The sequence below is a fragment of the Indicator indicator genome, chromosome 17 (assembly GCF_027791375.1).
Source record: "Indicator indicator isolate 239-I01 chromosome 17, UM_Iind_1.1, whole genome shotgun sequence".
Classification (NCBI taxonomy): Eukaryota; Metazoa; Chordata; class Aves; order Piciformes; family Indicatoridae; genus Indicator; species Indicator indicator.
In genome coordinates, this window is record NC_072026.1 from 2614687 (window position 1) to 2636397 (window position 21711).

General features: G+C 45.8%; 1 protein-coding gene across 1 annotated transcript; it reads left to right on the plus strand.

The window, feature by feature from the left end:
* Positions 1-387: 387 nt before the first annotated feature.
* POF1B (POF1B actin binding protein) lies at positions 388-16082 on the plus strand. The gene is made up of 14 exons (XM_054388826.1): positions 388-825; positions 6785-6823; positions 7289-7390; positions 8046-8261; positions 9496-9611; positions 10093-10120; positions 11057-11131; positions 13016-13108; positions 13604-13717; positions 13858-14010; positions 14129-14239; positions 15201-15329; positions 15570-15643; positions 15947-16082. Exons 1-14 carry the CDS (start codon positions 388-390, stop codon positions 16080-16082), a joined length of 1824 nt encoding a protein of 607 aa, XP_054244801.1.
* Positions 16083-21711: the final 5629 nt, after the last annotated feature.

Genomic DNA, 21711 nt, shown 5'->3' on the forward strand with positions numbered 1-21711 from the left:
AAGCAGGACTCGAAGGCGAGAGAGAAAGGTGAACCTGATTCAAAACGAGCGCGGGCCGTCTGCCTCCACTCCCGAGGTCCGGGGTGCCATGTAGCGCCCCTTCTGGGCCCTCTCGCCGGCGGAGAAACGAAAGGCGACCCCCACCGGCCCGTGATACCGTCTGTCCTCCGGTCCTGGGCAGGCTCCGCGCGCCGGTCGCGGCGGCCTCAATCCCGTCTGGCCGCCTGCCCGGAGCGGGGGAGGCGGCCGCGGGGCTCTGCCACCCGAAGGTGTGTCCCGCCCTAGGCGCGGCTCTCTCGCAGGTACTAATCGCCGCCCTGCCCCGACTGCCTTCTGCATTTGCCATCCCGCTCCTCCTGGAGCCCGCGGTCCCGGAGCGCGGCCGGGATGCACGCGGGCCAGCAGCAGCTGCAGCCCATTACGCTGCCTCCGCAACTCCAGCAGCAGCAGCAGCACCACTATTACCGGCGCCAGCAGCACTACAGCACGCTCCCGGCCGCCCGGCGGCCCGTCTCCTGCCCGGAGCCGCCGCCCTGCCCGGAGCCGCTGCCCCGACCCCAGCCCTGCCGGGAACCGCCGTCCTGCCCGTACTCCCCGCCGTCACCGCCGCGGCCCCCGCCGTGCCGGGAGCCGCCGCGACCCCTGCCGTGCTTCGAGCCCGCTCCGCACCAGCAGCAGGAAAGCAGCGTGGTGTACGACCGGGTGCGGACCTACGGCCCCGGCTGCCGGCGGGTGAGCACGTCCTGCTCCTCCCGGGCGGCCTCGCCGCTGGAGTGCTCGCACGGCTACCAGCAAGTTATCGCCGGCTGCGACCCGCCGCAACAGGTACGGCGAGTGCCAGCGCCGTATCTCCTGTTCCCATTGTTCTCCCTCTCGGGCCGCCCGGCGGTTCTTCCCGACCCTGTGCCCCGTTCCTGGCCGCGCCGAGGAGGCGTCGAAGCCAAAGGCCGCCTCAGGTGCAAAGCCGCCGCCGGGCCGTGGGCCAAACGCCCTTGTGCCCCCGGGCACGGCGGGGAGGCTGCGGGTCTCCTGCAGAGAAGGGAGAATGTTCGGGCCGGGTTTCTTGCCGCGGGACAGCAGCGATGACGGGCGGCGCGGAGAGCCCCGCGCTGCAATCTGCCGCGGGGCTGGGGCGGGCCCGGCCCGGCCGAACCGTTCACGACCGCGGGGGGAGGGTGTCTTCCTTTGAAGAAATCGTTCTGCCTCAGATCGAGCGTGGACACCCGTTTAAAAACTCAGCCCTTCCACAAAACACCGTCTGGGAAAACCCGCATCTCTTCCGTCCCGGCGGAGGAGACACCTAAGCGGGGGCTGTGGTGGGGAGGGCCGGCCCGGGTTGCTCACGGCCCTACCGCTGCCCTGGGGATGCCCGGCCCGGCCGCGTCATGCGGGCTCCAACGACCTCCCGGGAGAGGCGTGGGTCGTCCTCAAGCCACAGTAGGGCTCTTCCTTTGGCAGTGTGTCTACCTCAAACCCGTAGTTTGTTTCAGCCTGTAGCGGTGGGTGCGTTATAGCCTCCAGGGGGAGGGCGGCCCTCCGCCATCCTTACCCGGGGATCCCGGCAACGTCGGCGGGGCTCACGGTGCGGGGCAGGTAGGAGCAGGAAAGGTCTCATCTTTGAAGTGGGCAGCTAATTACGTAATCCATCTCAGACGATTAAGGAAAGCTTCGCGCCCTGCTTTAAGACCACTTAAAATGAATTTACCTTTAGATTTTTTCCTTGTCATTTGATTTTGAATGGATTTGTCAATCCCATATTTGCCCTGTTTGGCAAGTCCAGGTTGCATTTTTTTTCTTAAAACTTGAATTTCTGCCCATTTTGTCAATGGACCGGTAAAATCCCAGCCCGAGCAGGAGCTTCTGCAGGCCAGGTGCCCCTGTTCCTAGCAAGGTACACAAACACTCGTTCCTGCTTACTTGGTGCTGCTCATGTAAGTACAATACAAAGGTGTGTGTGTGCTTAAATAGTTTGAATCGATGATGCTAATAACATGCAGCTAAGTAGGTAGGGATTTGATTTAGCTTTGCTTTTAAAGTCCACAATGTAGTTCAGCAGGTTTGCTGCTGTGTGTATATTCAGGGAATGGCTCGAAGGTACTGGTGGAATTTAATATGTGTAATTTATCTGGTTGATGTTTTAGCTAAATCTTAAAAACAAAACTGGAAACCAGTTCCTTAAGAACAGCTTTGACTATAAGAACAGAAAAGGAGATCAGAATTTTTGAACTGTTTCTTTGATACATCAGACTGTCATTGATACCCATACAAGTGGGACTGGCATGGTGTATGCAGTGTTTTGGGCTGAACTCTTATTTAATTTGTTTTCCTGTTGTATAAATATATTTAACTATCAAAAATCAGGGGGGATTAAGACCAATACAAAGCTTGATTTCCTTTCAAAGGCATATTTGCATTGTTTAAGGGCTGCCTGCCTTTGCAGGATGGTTTTTTTCTTAGGATGTCAGGAAGTGATAGGACTAGGGGATATGGAGCAAAACTAGAAGTCGGTAGATTCAGATTGAACGTTAAGAAAAAGTTCTTCACCATGAGGATGGTGAGACACTGAAACAGGTTGCCCAGGGAGGTGGTGGAAGTCTCATCCCTGGAGGTTTTTAAGGCCAGGCTGGATGGGGCTCTGAGCATTTGATCTAGTGTGAGGTGTCCCTGCCCATGGCAGGGGGGTTGGAACTGCGTGATCTTTGAGGTCCCTTCCAACCCTGACAATCCTGTGATTGCATTCTGGAAAGGGAGCTGCTCACTAACAGCTTTATGTGGCTTGGGTACGACAGACATGGTCCCGCTGTACCAAAGTGTTCATCCCTCATTCACAAGGTGTGGGGCAGAAGTGTAAACACTGGGCTCTCAACTCCCTGATAAATGATCTGCTCAGCTAGGCTAGATGATAGTCTGAATTGCATCCAATTAATTAAATATTCATTAAATACTCCAGTCCCAGGCTTGCTGTGCTTGGATAAGTACATGACCAATTTGATTATAGACTCAAATGTTGTCGCTGCTCTATGAAGTATGTTTTAATTTTCAACATCTGTGTCAGTCACTGAATCCATTAAGTCATGCTGATGAAAAATAGTTTCTTGCTGAAGTGTTTTTCTGGATTAGACTTTAAAGATGAAAGAGGGTGTAGTTCAAATCAGGTTTTGTGTGGGTTGCAGATTTAATGGTGGAGAGGGAAGGTGCTTAAAGTCTATTAGGAAGTTATTACAGAAGAAAACAGTAACAAACAAGGAAGTGAGCTGGGAGTGAACACCTTTGGTGAATGGGTGTTGTCAGAAAGAAGTGCTGGGAAGAACAGGATGTCTCCAGTGAGCTGAATTAGTTCCCCTACGAGCAGATCACATGTAGCTGCATGAACTAGTGTACCAATGCCTCATTCACATTGATGATTTAACTTAATACTGGAATTTTCAGATAATGGCAGTCCAGGGCTGTAGTTTTTAGCTTCTCACTGTTGTAAGGCAAAGGGCTATCTTGGAGCAATATTTAGTTTACTACTGCAGAGCTTTTGTAGATTACTGATAACAATATCTGCAGCACTGTTGATATGCTTTATTAGTTGTGTGTGTTGTGTTTATGTACATTTTAATAAGCTAGAGAGGGAGAATTTGAAATGTGTGTGCCTATGGTACATGTGAGTGTTTGCTGTGATTCAGGGTTCAGTTTTCCTTACTTTTTTTGGTCTAATGTTGGTTTACCCTTGATGTAGAAGCAAAGTGCTACTAACAGCCATGGCAAGCTTTACCTGCAGTAATTCATGGCAGATTTTGCTCTAGTCTGTTTAATCTAAATGAAGAATTTTGTGTAGAAAAAAATATCTTCTATTATGCTTACATGTATGAGCCCTTCCTCTAGGGGCATGTGAAAATAAAGTGTGAAATGGTATACACAAAGTGTCTGCTGTCAGGGCAAGAGGCAAAATCTTGATGGGCCCTTGTAGGAATTGTCAATCCATGTGAGAAAGTTTGTGAGTAAGACTTTTCTGTGGCTGGCTTTGGTTCTGTAAAGTGCTAAGGGCTCCCCTGCTGTGAAAAGGGTTTAACATCCACCAGCTTGTAAGATTTGTCTGCATTGTTTGCAGCAGCACTCGACCAGAGCCTGCTCTTTCCCTGTTGCAGCTGCCAAAGGTAATTCATAGATCTGATGAGGTGACTGAGCTGCTTGTAATTAGCCAGGCAATAACTCATGGACAAAAGGCTTTGACATAGATGAAAATCTTTCCTTAGTCACTGGTTTGTTTAGAGCTGACGGAAATGTGTGGAAATAGAAGTGAGTGTACTGATTGTTTTGTGTGATGTTTGCACGCTATAGCTGGAACATCTGTCAAATGCTGCTTCTAAAATGTAAATCCCTTATTTAAAAATCTCCAAGATGAGCAAAAGTCCTTCTGGAAGTGTTAGCATATGCCCTTTGAAATGATCCTTAGAGACCCAGAATGACTGCTCAGGCCTTTGCAAATCCCAAACCCAGTCATGCCACTGAAACTCACAACAGCACTGGGCTCTCCCCATTAAAATCCCACCCTCCCCATCCTTCTCCAGTTACAAAATGTTGCATCTCCAAAGGACTATAGGAAATGGGAGGGTAGCCTGAGCTACGCCCCATGGGAATGATGAAAAAATGGAAATAGCCCCAAGTCATCTCTTGGTGCTGCCAAGAGGGCCACTACAGAGGCCTTGGAAATGGCATCTCCCTGTGCAGGGAACTGTGTGTGGGGAGTTCAGGCTGGCACAATGTCACAGGGCTCCCTCCCAGCCTGTGCCAGTCCAGCTTGCTTGGCTGGTACAGGAGGAGGTGAAGGCAAATCCCTGTGTCTAAAGGAGCAAGGGAAGTATCTGCATCAAAGTTCTTTGGAAATGAAAGAATTTGGGTATCTTAAAACTAAGGTTCTGTATGATACTTCACATATGATTAGACCATCTTTTGAATATTATAAAAGTATATTTCAGCTTAAAATGCTCTGATCTTGTCAGCTCTGAATGTGCCCCTCTGAGAACACACAGGTAACTGGGCACAATAATGTTACACGTTCCCCTCTCTAAACCCGCCAGTGTGAGTTACGTGTTCCAGAGCCCTGTGGCAGCATGATTGAGTTCAAGCAGGTTTGCCCAATTTCTCAGCAAACTGAAAGTATGGCTTTTAATGTCATGCACAGTGCTCAGTGTGTTCTCATGGGCTGTGCACTGGTAGTCAGCTCTGACAAGGAATAATTCCTGCTCCCCTCTGGTACCAGTTGTAGCACTGGAGTGCTCCAGGATGGGCAGAGCCAGCAGTATGAGGCCCAGGGCTGCCTCAGCTGGGTCAGAGGAAGTGCTGGGAGTCAGGGCTATGCCTGCTGTGAAACTGGGCTGAAGGAGGGACCAGTGGACATTAATTCTTAAAATATTTTGCTTCTTAATTCCAATTTTGTAGAAGTCAAAGCTGCTGTAGGAATTGGGCTGGGTGTTCTCCATGTTGTCTCTTTCTGGTGTTATGTCCCAGTACAGGGAGTTCCACCTAGCATTGGTGGGCTCCCTTCCTTGATGGACCTGCCTCAAGTACACAGCATGTGGGAGGGGGAGTAATCAGCTTTCTAAGTTTTCTGCAGCAGTTACAGTTTTGAGATTTCTTAATTACTATGATTGCTGCTAAAACAGTTTCTTTTCTACTTGTGTTTTCTTTCTTGATGCTGTTATAATTCATTCTAGGGAGATGGGGAAAACTGCTTCAGGCTTCCTAAACTTATGCAACCTACTTCAGAACTGCTCTTACCTAGTTAAGAATGTCTCCAAGCCTGAACTGCAGCCTGATAAACTTTCCAAACACTGGGTTAAGAGAAGGAATTATTTATTATGAAAACTGGAAGTTTGCTCTGTGAGGAGGAATAAATAGCATATTGTAAACTAACAAACTGCCCAGTTCTTAGATTAGAGTCAGTGGGAATTTGCTTACTTGGATGAAGAACTGGATGTGGGAACTTCAAGCAATGTCTACAATCTGTTGTAACTAGTGGTGGTCCATGAAATGGAAGTGTACACAGGTGCTTGCAGACAGTGCTGGGAAAAAAGAAGAGTTAAAAAACCACTGTGAAAATGAATAAAAGTGCAGGGATTTCTGTGATTTAAATAGGCATTTTGAATTTTTCATTCAAGAAAGTGCGAATGTGCCACATGGGCATCTTTTTGTCATAGACGTCAGTTATGGAGTTTTGTGACCACTCTACAAAACCATTGCCACAGCTTGGTGCATTGGATAGTGACCTGATGTGGTTTGTTGGCAGTTTCTCTGACCTTTCACTTTGGTGTTTAAGCAAAGTACAAACTTTCTTCCCATGGTGAAGGAAAAAGTGTTTAAGATCTACATGCACTGACACCAGCTGGCCTTGACATGTAACACGAAATACTGTAAGTAAGAGACAGGGTCTATGCAACAGGGACACAGGATCCTTGAAGACCTAGTCCAGTATGTCACCACTGATTTGTATCCTGTTCTGGTGGCACTAAGAGAAAATAAAGACTACTTCCTTCAGACTTGCAAGGAGATGATGAAGAAAAGGCAAACTCTTAAAACTGAGAGTAACAGACTGCAATTGCTGAGCTGTATGGGGTGGAGAGGTCCTGAACTTAGCATACCTCTGAATGGCTTCAGTCAGTGGATCTCAACATCTTCATAGCTGATGGCCGCATCTAGATTACTTTGGGAATCCTTGTAAGCCTGAGCTCTGAGCATAAAAGTTTTTAGAGACTCAGTGGACAAATCACTGAATCTTTGCTTATTTTCTTCCTTGCAGGGCACTATTCGGAGGATTATTATCGAGAATCCTGATCAGGTAGGAAAGCTGTGCAGTGCTGGAGTTCTGCTTGTGTAACTGATCCTTAATTCTCCTGATTCAGTGAAGTAGCCTGCTGCCTTCATCCAGGGATGCTAAATGCTTTGGAGTCACAGGGCCCATACCTCTGGTGGGGAGAGATTAAATTACTACGGATTGAAAATACTCCAGAATCTCCAGTCAGGCTTCCTGCTGTGTCCATGGTTAGGTCTCTGTTAATGTACTTCAGTAGCGTTGCAAGTGGAGTCTAGTTCTGACTGTTGGTGCTGTGTTTGTTTCAAACATTGTCCAGATGGAAGCACAGCCACTTTGTTTCCAAACTGACATACACTCAAATGCACATAGCTCAGAAAACTATCTCCAAGTATCTATCTCAGCAAATTGCAGAAGTTCCTTATCATGTTTTAGTCGAAACAAGAAGAATTCTGAAATTGCTGTTTGACAACATTTCTGAATGTTTTACAGGAGCCTTTATCTCCATTTCTTAGAGGGGGGAATTTCTGTCCTGGAAATAATGTCATCTATGAGAAGACAATAAGAAAATATGAGCTGTTAAATCCCCTCCAAGTAAGTTGTTCTTTTTGTGTTATCTGTTGCTAAACAAAATTGAGATGGGAGCAGAGAGGTAAAGTTTCTTTGGTTGGTTCTTGTTGTTGTAGAGCCAGCCTGAGAATTGCCTCGTTGAGGTACAGGACACATTCTTAAAGTAAAGGAAACAGTTTCTGTGTGTAAGGAGACGAGAATTTGGAAAGCTTGCTGTGCTTTTGCTAAGAATTTATTCTATCAGACCAACAATGAAAACTGCTCTGGTATGTCTAGCACTGCCAGTCTTCATCTCAATGTTGACTGACAGCTTCTTGGAGTACCTCCACAACGGAGCAACCAACACAATTTGTATCAAAAAATGGTTTGAAAAGATTAGTTATTTTTTTACTCATTCTGGGAAAAAATGTAGTTGACAAAGTTTTGTCAATAGCAAAATACTTTTTTTATTGCTCTGAAACACTTAAGTTCAACAGGAGGAGTTAGTGAATTAAGTGAGAGGCAAACTCAGGGTCAGTTAAGAAATAACCAACCAGTTTAATTAGGATTATTAAAATAACTGAACCTGCCACCAGGCTTTGCATGCAAAGCCACATTTCATTCATTTATATATTCCCACTAAACTTCCATCTCACCAGGGCGTGTCCAGCAGCTTAAAAAGATCCATTCTTGTTCCTAGGAGAAGCAGTATCAGTTTTCCCAGCAGTCTCAGCTCTCCCAGCAAGCAGATCACTGCTATGTTGCCCAGCCCTGCCAGCACTCTGAGCAGTCCCAAGTCACTCACCAGTGCCAGCAGACACAGACCAGCAGCCCCAGTGAAGTCTTTCCAGTCTGTGAGAGTGATGACTGCAGGGGGAACAGTGTGAGGAGGGTAACAGTTCAAACCTGCAAACCGGTAAGCAGCCTTTGCTGAGTGGTCAACTACTGACAGTGGCTTTTGGTTCTGTTTGCAGAGCACAAAACTTTAGAGAGATATCACATTGCTAATCCCTGACCTCCAGAGTTTTTGTTCAGAATCCTAGTAGGGAATTCAGCCCCATACACCTATTGTAAGTGACACAGCAGAGTCTGCATCTACAGCAGGTAACTTCTTTGTATTGCAGACATGGTCTAGAACTGTCCCAGGCTGTCAGGAGGGAAAAAAAACCCAACCAAACCCCAAAACTGTTCCAGGTGGGGTATCCTATTTCTTCTTGTTACAGATCTTTGTGCTTAGCTGTACTGACTGCGCATCATTCTGTGGTCCTTTGAATGTGTTAAGTCAGAGAAGTCATTGGCTTCATCTATCAGTCTGCACAGCACAGCCTGAGCGATGCCTGGTGTGTGCCTCTGGTTTGGGAGAAGAGATCCAGTACTCTACAGACATGCAGCAATTCAGGATTGCTTTCTGCTTAAACTGATCAATAAGAACCTCAAATACATTTCAACTTGGTTAGAAGTATTTGACGTAGGTTCACTGGAAGCACAAAATTGCTTTTCTTTGCCCTCTGTTTTACAAAAGGCTGGAAATTCTGTTGTTTCTAAGGGCTACAAGAGGCTCACTACACATGGGCAGTGTTATTCCAGTGGAAAGGGAGCATAGCAGTCCTTCCACAGCATCATTCAATATACAGGTGGCAAGACATAGTTGGTCACATCCATCGCCAGACACTCCTATAAAACAGCTTGGGTGCACACAGTCAGTTGGGGTTGCTGTTGAAATCCTTTTTTGTTCACAGAGTCATTTGAGCTGTGGCAATACAAAGCCCTTTTAGCAGTGGGCAATCTGGCACCTGGCTGTTATGATCTAGGTGCTGCCCACAGGGATTTTATACCCTGCAGCTCTGGAGGTGTGTATATCCATGAAATGTCCTACCTGTCAGTGCTCTCTGTAGCAGCATGATGCTGACAACATGGCTACAGAAGATGCTACTTTACCTATTTCTTGCTGTAAAGGAAATGATTTATTTCAGCACAGTTCACTGGGAACCAGGAGACCTGCAAGGCTCCTCAGCAAGGAAAACAATGGTGTAAACAAATTTGCAAATCAGTAAGAGGAAACATAACCATGTCCATCCTGCTTGTAGCATTTTTGTGTTGAGCTTTCAGTTCTGATCTTGCCTGTCTCCTGCCAGGTGAGTTGCTCTCAGGAGAACAAGGACCAGCTGGACTGCCGCTACTTCGGCGAGCTCCTCGCAGAGCTGAGCCGCAAGACCAACGACCTGCACAGCTGCTTACTGCAGCACGTGGAGAAGATAGGAGGAAGGTACTGGTATTATATTTGTTCTGGTCATGTCTGTGTTTCTGTGGAGAAGTTGCTTTCCAAGTTCACTGAAAGAAGGGTGGTCCCACAGCAGGGGAAAAGCGGAATTTAAGCATCACAGAAGACCTGACTGCAAAGGAAATACTTCAGGCATGCCAATAAATGGCAGCTTAGCTCTGGGTAAACCATTACCCAGATAATTAAAGCAGTTTGGTTAACCAAGCATAATTGGGGTGAGAGCCCAAAGAATCAGAGAGAATTGGCCTGGCTCAAGTGTGCTGCTGGGAGCATCCCAGACTCTAAGCTTAGAGATTTGTGTTGCCAAGCACCTTAAAAGGAAGGTGACAGCTCCTAATCTGATAAAGAACCTTTCTTGCTCTGTTTTAATCTTTTTATGTCTGTGAATGTGGGCATGGATTCTTTCCTCAGGATTCAAGTTCTCAAGAAGCTGTTGCTAACTGTTCCCTTGGATGTTATCTTACAGGAACCAGGATATTGAATTCACGTGCCAGGTAAGCATCAGTGCCAGGTAAGCATCAGGTAAGCAAGCTCTTGGGGAGCTGCTCGCTGGCATGCAGTGTCAATAACAATGGTGTGGATCTTCCAGCAAATTAAGCCAAGCCAGTTTAAATGAGGGATGCTTTGGTAGTTAATGATCCTTGCTTCTAAGTAACATTCAGAACCTGAAACTTGCTCCTAGGCCTGGATTTGCAAACGGGATAACAGTGAAAGGAAAGTTAAATTTGCATTATTCCAGCATGAGAGTCAAATGTTGGCAGTCTTTCCTGTTGTGCCAATAATGGCTGCACTGTAAGCAAACTTGCACAGCTCCCTCTGCTTCCACTTTGTGTTTCTGCAAGTTTCTTCCACTCTCTGGCCAGTAAAGCTGCTGTCAGCAGCAGGGAGTGCTGAGCAGTGCCTGTCACAGAGGAGAGGGACAGCAGCTGGCAGCAGGCTGCCTCTGCAGACAGCTCACTTCTGTGCATCGGCCAGGGCAGAAGTGTCAGCACCTCTCTAGTTTCCAAGGGCATTGTGCTAGGAGTGAAATCACCTGAGGCAGTGCCACTTAATGACTGCCAGAGTGTCCTGTGACAGCTGCTCGTCTTCAGAAACAGGAGATGTGCTCCTACCTATCACAGACTGCTGGGAGCTCTCCTCTAGTGTCAGCTGTTGTTTTCTGGAGAGGACTGCTTTGAACGCTGCCTTTACACCAGATGTTACTCAAGAATTTGAATACGTGCTTCATGTATCGCTTCATCTCTGTTTGTCTGTGCCCCACAGAGCAGACTGTGGAAGTTTTCTGGATACTTTGATCTGTTTTCATTCTTATTTGCCTTGTACTAAGATGTTTTGCATAGTAGAGCTGTGTAATTAATGAAGAAAGCACGTTATGATCTACCAGGCAAAATTCTTCATCAAGATATCTCCCCTTTCCTCCCTTTGCCTAGACTGAAGATATTGAAGAATTAATTCCTAAAGGACTGTCTGAGGCAACAAAGCAGCAGATTCGCTATCTCCTCCAGGTACCAGGGGGGTGGAGGGGATGTGTAATGCTCTAGTAACATCAAACAGTGGCAGCTGGCTTGTTGGGGATATTGCACATAATGTGCTTTGCTCTCTGCTCTATTTCACTTTGTCTAGTGCTAAGGGTTTGGAATCACACAGGTGGCTCCCAGTGCCATGGTGTGGCAGATGGTTCCATGCACTGCTGGTGTGTTTCAAACAGCTTTAGTGGTGCTTTCTTGTAGCCTTGCTGGGAACCAGCTTGGCTTTGGGCCAGCTGTAGGAAAATGCAGATCTGCAACCTTTTTATTTGTTGGTGGTGTATGTTAGTGCTTTGTGTGAAGGCAAACAGGAGGTACTTTGCTGAACACTGAATTGGGTATCCATTGCCAGCTGCACGCAATGCTGATGCCTTAGGTCTCACTATTCACAAATGTTCTGGTTAGAAACCCCTACACAACTTTAATTCTGAGGTAACAAAACCATTTCTGTTCAGGTTCACTTTGTAAGTTTTGTCTGATCTCATTCTTCAGCTCCCAAGCACCTCACCCTGCCTTTTCCATCCCCACACACCTATGCACAAAGCAGCTAAAATGCCTTTGGGGAACCAGATCTTGTTGGCATGCAGACAGTGTGCTGTAGGGCTACAGACCCCTGGGGCCTCTCAAAGTTATCTCTGGAATGTTTTTACATGGAGTAGGACTCTGAGCCATCTGTAAAACTGCTCAAAGACTCTGCTGGCTACATCCAGAGGCCATGAACATGGAGAATGTCACTGTAGAAGGATGTGACAGCTCTGGAATTTAGCAACCTTTAGCAGGAATTAAGGCTGAATGGAGATTTACTTCAATTTTTGTATTCTAAATTCAACCCTTTCAACTGAATTCCTTCTTTCAATCCATTCTTAAAGCTACTTCACAATAAAACTAACAACGCTCTAAGTCAGAACTGAAATTCCACTTTAATAACCAAAGAAGTGAGTTACACTAGAAATGGGGGTTTTCATGAAGCCTCAGTCACATAATGGCAGCAGTGGGGATAAAAAAATAGGAAAAGGTTCATCACCACGTGGATGGAGAGCTGACAGCTTTCCTCCATCCCAATGGTCCACAAGTAAAGATTAGGGAAGGTACGAGGAGGAGACAAGAGGATCTCACTTTTGTTCAGATAGTACAACCCCCATTTTCTGCACACAATATTCATCCCCTCCAGAGGAGTCAGAACTTGAGGAATTCTTTGTGGGTTCTTCAAAAATCTATTTTTCTTCTTCTTCAAACATTAGAAAAGTATCAGGAACTGCAACAGTTTGTGTTTGACATGAATCAGTACAGAGCTGCTAAGAGAGCAGGGCTAGGCTGTTGTGCACTGAGGCCTTTCCTTTTTGTGCAGTTGGCTCCTTTCATCTTTGGGATCCTTTTCCTTTCAAAGGGAGGAGTTGGTTGTGTGGTGCTTTTTTATTTAAATGCTTTTAATTGTAAGTAAAATCCCCTGCCCTGGGGCTGCAAGTGTGCTTTGCCAGATCTCAGAGATGATGCCTCACTCCTCTGGCTTCTCAGCTAGGGCAGGATTTTTTTTTTTAATCAATGTAAGTCACAAAGCTCTGACTATGTAATATTAGCACCTTTATTTTCCCCTTTATTGGTGTTCAGATGCAGTTCTTCACCCCCTTGTTCTTTCCCTTTCCCACATGCTGCCCTGTGTTATGAGGCAGTACCTGCAGAACGATGCCATCTGCAGAACAAAGTGCAGGAGGTTGTTTCTTTGTGGGACCTCTGCACGCTTCAGAGTGCCCTGCGAGAGCGCCAAGAGTCCAAGTTATTTTCAGCTGTGGAGCAGCTGCCAAGTGTGCTTTAAACAAAGCTTACTCATTCAGCAGAACACATTATTATCTTTTCCCCTCCTAGATGAGAGTGACATCAGATAAATCCCTGAGGCTTGTGCTTTCCACGTTCAAGAATTTACGTGAGGAACTTTGCCATCTGCAGGATGACCTGGGGGTAAGCCACCATAGCCAGTACCCCTGGCCTCAGCCCTTTGGTTTTTACCTATCAGTGGGAAGTTTGTTAGGATGAAATTGAAAGGGTGGAGTCCAGGCTTCCAGCTTCTCTAATGGCAGTGGCTGGTTTGGTTTGTTCATTGATGGACCTGCCAGAGCTGTACAGTGGACGAGGTTTCAGGGGCTCAATTTGTTGAAGCCTGAAAACCCCAAATACTTTCAAGGGAAGAAAAGACCCTGCTGAGTGAGACTGGATTTAAAGCTCTGAACTGGTAGCTACAATGCAGATCATCTATGTGGCTGTAGCTGAACACCCCACACAAAGCCAACTGAAGGACAGCTGTGTGCTCTGCACTTACAAACCCATAGTTTGGAGGAGGGCATTTTCTCACTCCCAAAACATCCCTTACAGATTATTCAGTAGGCTGCACTGCAAATATGGGAGAAGGTCATTGAAATATTGCAGCTACTGACCAGAAACACTTTTGTCTTACAGAAGTTAGAAACTGACAATGTCTTGCTTAAGAAGGATTTGGCTTTTAAAGATTCTCAGGTGAAAGAGTACGAAACCATGCTGGCTTCCCTGCGAGAGAACAACTGTCAGCAGCAGGTAAAGCTAAACCCTAGCTCAGGAGACAGCCACAAGCCCAGACATGAGCTGAGTTCTGAGTCTTGTAACTGCTGCCTGCTATACACTGGGGGGTGTGGGTGGCCCTGTCCCTGCATTCATCCCCTTTGTGTGCTTCCCAGCAAGGGCTCAGAGACAGCAGTGCCAAGTGCCACTCTCTGGAGGAGCAGCTGCTGTCGCTGCGGCTGAGCGAAGGGGACAAGGAGTGTCAGCTGAAGGAGCTGGAGTACAGCAAGCGAGCCCTGGAGCAGGAGCTGCAGAGCCTCAGGCTGCAGGTAACAGCCTGCCTGTTCTGGGGTGGCAGCTGGGACTCACAGACACAGCTGCATTAACCTACCAAAACTAAGAACAAATCCAGTTTTAAAAGTAAACTCTTGCATTGTCTGTCTGTAGGCCTGCTCCAGCCCAGCCCTGCAGACTAGCACAGATGAGCTCTCCAGCCGCTACGTGGAGATGATCAATAACCTGAGGGAGGACAAGGACCGGGAAATCCGCAATCTCAGGGTGAGTTGCCTGACCTGCGGGCTGTGCTCCTGCCCTGGCTGACTGCAGGCAAACAGCTGCTCTCTTAATGAGGAACAGGGAAGGGTTGCTGCAGGTACTTTGCGGATGCCTTTTGGCTCTGCAGTTCCTTTATACACAGACACTAAAGAATGCTCAGAAACTCTTACAGTGGTGGTTTAGAGAAAAAAACAAATACAATTCCAGTACCTGAAGGGATCCTACAGGAAGGCAGCAGAGGAACTTTTCATGAGGGTGGCTAGAGACAGGACAAGGGGGAATGGCTTGAAGCTGAGGGAGAGCAGGGTTAGACTGAATCTTAGGAAGTTCTTCAGTAAGAGGGTTGTGAGTGTAAGAGACACTGGAATAGGCTGCCCAGGAAGGCTGTGGATGCCTCCTCCCTGAGGGGATTCAAGGCCAGGTTGGATGAGGCCTTGAGCAGCTGAGTCCAGTTGAGAGGTGTCTCTGCCCATGGTGGGGAGGTTGGAGTAGATGATCTCTGAGGTCCCTTCCAACCTAAGCCATTCTATGAATTCCTTAGAGGAAGCAGCTGGGGATTAATCAGGCCAGCAGTCTTTCCTGGAGAAAGGTTTTGTGTGTCCTGCTAAAGTAAGAAAGAAGCCAAAGGACACCCAACAGAAAACAATAAACCCCAATCAGACTGTCTGTGAGAAACACTGCTCACTTAAAACACTGCAGTAATATCTGACCACCCTGAAAGCCAGTTCAGCTTTAGTGCTGGATCAGCTTTAGGCAGTTGTAAGATACGGAAGTGATGCTGGGGAGCATTCAGTGCAGCTGGCACTTTATGAATTCACTGTGCAGCTCAACATTGGGATTTGACAATCGTGGGGTCTCACTGCTCATGATTTGAACGAAAAAAGATATCCAGTCCTGGATTTATACTGAAAGGTCCCTGCAAGCAGCACCAGGCACTAACCACTTCTTACCACCTGTTCTCCAGAACCAGTTATGCCAATTCCAGCAAGACATCTCGAGAAGAGAGGGGAGCAACAGTGACTTGCAAATGAGGTTGCATGAACTGACATCCATGTTGGAGGAGAAGGATGCTTTTATCAAACAGCAGCAAGAGGTAAAACAAAACAGTTCTAAGTTTTTTCTGTTTGAGCCTCTACTTCCTGTGCAGGTGGAAACTCACGAGGAAGTCACTTGCATTCCCCTGGCTTAGGGAGCAGACCTTCTTCTGCCAGTCTTTTAGGAGGACAGACTGTGGGCTGCTCTTTGAATTCCTGCAAATCCTTTGTTGTGACTTAGTGAACTAACACTGCAGGAAACATGACTTCACCTGAATGCTTTCTTTTGGTTTTCTCAGGATCTCTTCCGACTGAAGCAGGAGAAATTATCTGGCAATCAGTCCCCTGGTGTGACAGCCATCATCACCAAGAAGTAATGTGATTATTCACCTTAAACTACCTCCCACTGTTGTTGTACAGCCTCTGTTAGCCAAGGGCTTACCCCCTGATCCTGCCCGTTCAGGGGGAAACGTGCAGAGAGGTTCTCATGGCTGGGGAGGGTTCAGTGCTCAACACTGTAACAGTGATTGGTGGGGTGGCCATCTAAATGCCTGCATTAGCTACTTTGTCACTAGTGAAAGTCTTTGGGGATTAATGGCTGGAAGGACTGTGTGGTGAGAGCAGTCAGGGGTGTGCAGATCTCAGTTCACAGGTTTGCAACTCTCCTTACTTACAGGTACAGGAATCAGTATCCAATCCTGGGTCTCCTGTCTGATGACTACAGGGTCACATCACCGGTTAATAAATCACAAACTATTGTAATTGAGAGGACTGGAGAGATCTGGAAACATGTGAGTTCAGCCAGAGACTGACTCTTCAGTCTCTGCAATTCCCAAATAACCAACAAACTTCAAAGAAAGGTTCAGTGTCAGCTCAGTGCTGACATCTGAGAGAGCCCCAGGTTTAGTTGAACTTGGCTGCCAACAGCAAAGGACCTGAACTGTCTGTTGCACAGAAGTAGTTAATTGTGGGGTGGGGTAGATATGAAAGAATCTTTTGTTGTGCACCCTGGCACAAAAGACCGGGCCTTGCTCTGACAGCAGCCTCTGCCCGCAGGCTTAGGGCAGTCTTCAGGCATCTCAGGACTGGGGAGGTAGTTGGGCAGAACTTTATCCGTGTTGTGCTCTCAGGTGAGGGCGTGTTGTGGGTGTGCAGCGTTCCTCTGAATCACCTGTGTGACTCCAGACTGTTTCTAGAACTTGGTAAGCACCATGTCCCTGACACTTAACAATGAGGTTAGTACCCAGGAACCCTGGAAGAGCAGTGACATTTTAAGGAGCAATTCAGAGCAGAAAGAGAAGAAAAAGAAGCAGAAGCTGCTTCTGTCACAAGGCACACAGCAATGCTGCCAAGGCTGAGTGCAAGGGGAAGGCCTGAGAAAGAGCAGTGTGGACAGTTCAGAGCAGTCTTCAGAGCACAGGAACCTGCTGAGGCTGTGCACAGCCAGAGAACAGCAGGGCAGCACAAATCCAGCTTTGAAGGGATATGACCAAGAACAGGACAGTTGTAGGAGCAGCCTGAGAAGACAAGTGTCAAACATCTGGTGTGTTCTGCAGTGGGCTAACAACATAAAAAGTAGAGGTCACTAGCAAACAGCAGTGTGTTGCTGGTGATCATTGAAACTCACCCTGGAGCATCGTGACCTCAAGTAAATAACCCCAACATGGTCACATTGTGACTTCAAGCAACCTGATTGTGACCTCATGTAATCCTGGGAGTTTAGAGGCCATGGTGATGTTAGGTTGGACTTGATCAGTTTAGTTTTTTCCTGCAGTCACTCTATGACTTTGACTTCAAGTAACTCTCAGGGCTAATTGTCAAGGAATTTAACATTAATAAAGAAATTACACAAATGAAGTGGAAGCTCTCTCCCTCCTAACTCCCTGGAAAAGTTACTCATACTTTCCATTATAAAACATGGTAAGTGTGCTCTGCATTTTGGGAGACCAGATGCTAAAAGACAGGCTTTATGGAGCAGGCAGGATTGGTTTATTGGACTGGAATGTCTGTGTCTCCTTCTAACAAGACACTTGGTTCTTCCAGGAATGAAAGAGAACTCTCAGCTATCAGCTGCTCAAAGGAGTGAACAACAATTAAACCTGCTTTACTGTATTCTGCTATTCTGCATCCAAAAATGATTTGGTCTGATAGGGAAAAGTCTGGAGAACGTTAAAGGCAGGGAAGTGTGAAGATGGAGAACACAGATCCTCTCACTGTGAAGAACTGATACCTGTGTCCCAGTCTGCCACTGACAGCCACGTGAAGCATACTTGCACTTGTTCACACACTCTGCTCAGGTGATGCAGCAGGCCGTGCCTTCATGGACTTTTCTTCTTGACATGCATAACTTCTGTTCTTCAGCCACTGAAACAATCTAAGAGACAAAAGGAAGCCTTCTGAGACCTTCACTCTTTGTGCTATTTGCCATACTCTCCTGTCTTGCCATTTGCTGAGTCCTGAGATAGTGAAGGGCTGCTTTCAGCACAGGCACAGGCTGCTGTGTATCTGCCACTGCCAGGTGGAGATGGAGCAAACCCAGACACTGCCATCATGGGGAACCTTAGGAGTACCTCACTAAAAGCTGCTTACACCTGTCTGTGTCTGGGAAGCTAGAATACACAGGGAAAATCCTGAAGTTACTCCAGCTGTACAAGTCACCCTGAGCTACTGCCCTGGCCCACACCAGAGTTACCTGGCTCAGCACCTGCTCGGGCAGGTGCTGCTTCCAGAGAACATCACTGCCCTCAGAGGTGATGGACCTCAGCTGAACCTCTGTAAGGCCCCAAGCCATAAGTAGTTGCTGGGCTTGAATATGTCAAGACCTTGGTGTATTTTTATATTGAAACAGTATGGAAATAGCTCACCGACTCATCATCAGACTCTCCCTCCACTGCCGACTTTTGCTCCTTGCAGGACCACAGACGTTTTCTTAGAATGAGTTGCTATTAATAATTCAGTAGTTGCCTAAGCACCACTGTGCAGAGAAGCATAGGGGAAACTTTAAACTATGCAATCAAAGGCACTAGCTCTTCATCATGGGGTTCTTGCTTTGCTCTTTCTGCAGACATAGCTTCCCATTCACGAGTAACATGTATCCAAATATTCCGGGGTGAGAATGCTGGAGCTAAGTGGAACTAGCTTACAATAAACCAAAGTGGAACTTGCTGAATTGTGTCTGTCTGTACTGTGAACATCTCCTGCCTAAGGAGTAGGCTTGAGGGGCTGGGTTTAGGGGGTTTGCACCCTCAAACAGCAATCACTTGAGCCTAACTCTACAGAAAGAGGTTGTAATTAGTTAAATATCTTAGAGGGGAGGGCACTTCTCCTTCAGAACTTAGCACTGACTCGATTCTAGAATAGATTACGGTGTTTGCTGTAGCAGTTAGGTGTAAGAGAAACCACAGAGTTCATGTACTAATTGCACAAAACAGGGTCAGTGGCTTCTAGCAGAATAAACCGTTTTAGCTACACTGTCCTCCACTGCCTTTTCCCCTTTAGTGACCTAAATGATAAAGGAGGAAAACCACCACCTCTTTAATGCCACCATACTGGTATCTCTGCATAGCTGCAGAGTTACTCCGAGTGAAGGAGCCACAAAGTAATTTGCTGACTTACTGCGCGGCTTTGTCATGATCACCATTAACCTTAACACTGTGTGGGTTAAGTCCCAAGGCTTTTCCTCTCCTGACAGGCCTCGTTTTCAGTCCTTCTTAGCTGGGTTTCACTGTCCATATGCTGCAGAGAAAAGAGACAACAATTGGTATAAAGAAAGAAATGCTCAAACTGCTAAGGCAGTGAAGCCAACCAAAGAGAAGTGGCAACTCATCTTGGGACCTCACACTGGGTAAGGCTGCCTGTAAGCATTCTGCTATGTGTAACAGCCTGGCTTCTCCACCCAGCCAGCACAAAAAGCAGGGCTCACACACAGAAGATTGCACCAGAGTTGGTAATAAACCACTGCAGTTGTGGGTTTTCCAACCGCTATTCTCCTCTTGGATCTTGAAAAACATGTTCCTCACAGATTTTCATGTTCCAAAGGTATGACATTTTCTCCTAACTAAAACCAAATCCCATTAGGTGGGCTGGCAGACTGTTACAGAGCTTAATCATCTCATTATATAATGATGAAGCTGTAAATGTATTACATTTTTAAGCAGCATCCACCATATACTTTCTGCCATAGGTTTCAAAACCCTTTTGTGCCCATTATGCTAAGTACTTTTAGGGCAAGAAAAAAACCTGGATGCAACAGAAAACATAGGTAACAAAAGTGATGCTCCAAGAAGAACAGTAGATGCCACTCACTGACTCTGAACTAAACCACCTTATACCAAACAATGGTGTATCACAGAAAGAATTAACCCAGATGTATAATTTTAAACTATCACATACATAAGGGTCAAAGCTTTTCAGTGCACCCCTTGAAGAACCACCACTCTTATCCCCAGACACACATTGTAAAATGTAAACTTTACTAAGCTCACCAGTAAACACCACATATGAATAATACTATTGTCAGACCAGCACTGGAACACAACACTTCAGGATGTTATGTCCTGATTTCACATTGCTCTCCAGCAGTTTGAGTTCTGCCATTTCTAACCCCATGTCCTGTTTTTATGCCCCATGATCGGTGATGGGCTCTTGGCCAACGTGGGGTTAAGTTGTTGTACCAAGCTGGCCATAGAAAACATTCAAAATACTCAAGTACCTGATTATTCTGTGCCTGTAAGGTGGCAAAAGGAGCCGCCATGGACCTGGGCTTTGTCAGAATGAGCATCATCATCTTCAGTCTGCTGTGAAGAAATGCTTTCAGTCAATGTGTTCAATATAATGTTCAGGAGTAAAGCATTAGAATAGTCAAAACACCACTTTTTTTTTTTTTTTTTTTTTTTTTTTTTTACTGCTCCCACCTGCCCCTGTGATTGCTGGGCATACAAAATAAATAGCCTAAACAAAAAAGGATTAATAATAGGTCTGTGCCATTGCTGGCGTTTAGTACAAAACCTGGCTAAAAGCCTGCTGGAAATCCTTGCTGAAGAGTTGATTTAATATTGCACTCTTCTTGAAGGTTTTAATCTATTACTGATGTCACAATTCAAGTACTCTAAAAAGAGAGAGAAATCAAGATAGCAAAGGTTTTACTATTTCATTTTGCAAGCTGCAATTACATGGATAAAAAGACAAAACCTACCTGGCTCTTCCTCAAATACGTGAGAAGTTTTGTTCTCCTTACTTGAAGGAAAAGATGCCAAAGGAACGTCAGTCACATTTCAGTTGTTTCAGAAGTCAGCACAAATGCACTACCTGCAACTTCAAAGCATCAGTCAAAATAAACCCCCAAAATTCTCCCCCCACCCCCCAGTCTGACAAATACAGTGCCAACAACCTGTTCACTCGAGCTGTTATCACACATTAATTAGTGACTGATCAGATGAGGCAAATTTACACAGGATGAGTCTTTCCCAAAGGCCACAAATGAAAAGCAAACTCCAAAAGCTTTGGAGTGCAAGAGATGCATTTTATTGTATGCCCGTTACGATGAGTAACACATTTAGAAATCATAATCCCACAGAACAGTGACAATCTTATTTTACAGCGTGTACATCATTTTTTACAGCCACATAAAACACGTAGTTTTTTCTAAGAGATTTCCCAAATTCAACTTTCTGAAGTTTAGAAATATAAAAAAAAATTTATTCTCAAGGAACTGATTCTCATCTGGTGCAAAAAATCCAAAACCCCCCAAAAAAACAAACCCAAAATAAAACCAAAATATGACCATTATCTGAAACACAAAGCCACGATATAGCATGAAGGTACAATTTATCATGTGAACAGCTATGTGCAAACATGAAGCAACTAAAAAAAGTAAAAAATACACATTATATGCATAACATTTATGAACAGGTTTTTCATTAAATAGCCCTAGACCAGCTCGTTATATTAAGCGCCATTTGATTTGCAGCATGCTAACACAAAGCATTGTTTAAAGGGATGCATATTTGCAATGGATACACTGGAAACTGAAGATCCACCTCCAAACTCTAGTGGCAGCTTATTTCTCTGGTTAAATACTGCATATATACTTTCTTTACAGATTGAAAATGCACATTTATAGTACGGTATACATTTATTTTTTTTTCCATTAAAGAATTGATTAAAAGGTGCAACTTTATGTCTATATTGAAAATTTCCTATCAGGAAGTAGGACAATAACAGCCATACCTGTTAAGAACACCACCCTAAAGAACTCCTAAGCACTTTGCATTTGAATTAAAAACCCCTACATTTTTCAACTGTTTTTCTTATTCTTTTTTTTTTTTTTAGAGAAGATTTTTAAGTAGTGAGAAAAAAGATCAGTGTTGAGCCCCAACACTTTGAGCTGCATCCATTTTATCCTTAAAAAAAGAAAAAAAAAAAAAGTCAAATTCAAAAGTT

Coding starts and splice junctions, on each gene's coding strand:
- POF1B (XM_054388826.1), top strand. CDS start 388: ATGCACGCGGGCCAGCAGCAGCTGCAGCCCATTACGCTGCCTCCGCAA. Junction 13,109..13,603: donor ATCTGCAGGATGACCTGGGG/GTAAGCCACCAT, acceptor TTTGTCTTACAG/AAGTTAGAAACTGACAATGT. Junction 14,240..15,200: donor GGGAAATCCGCAATCTCAGG/GTGAGTTGCCTG, acceptor CCTGTTCTCCAG/AACCAGTTATGCCAATTCCA.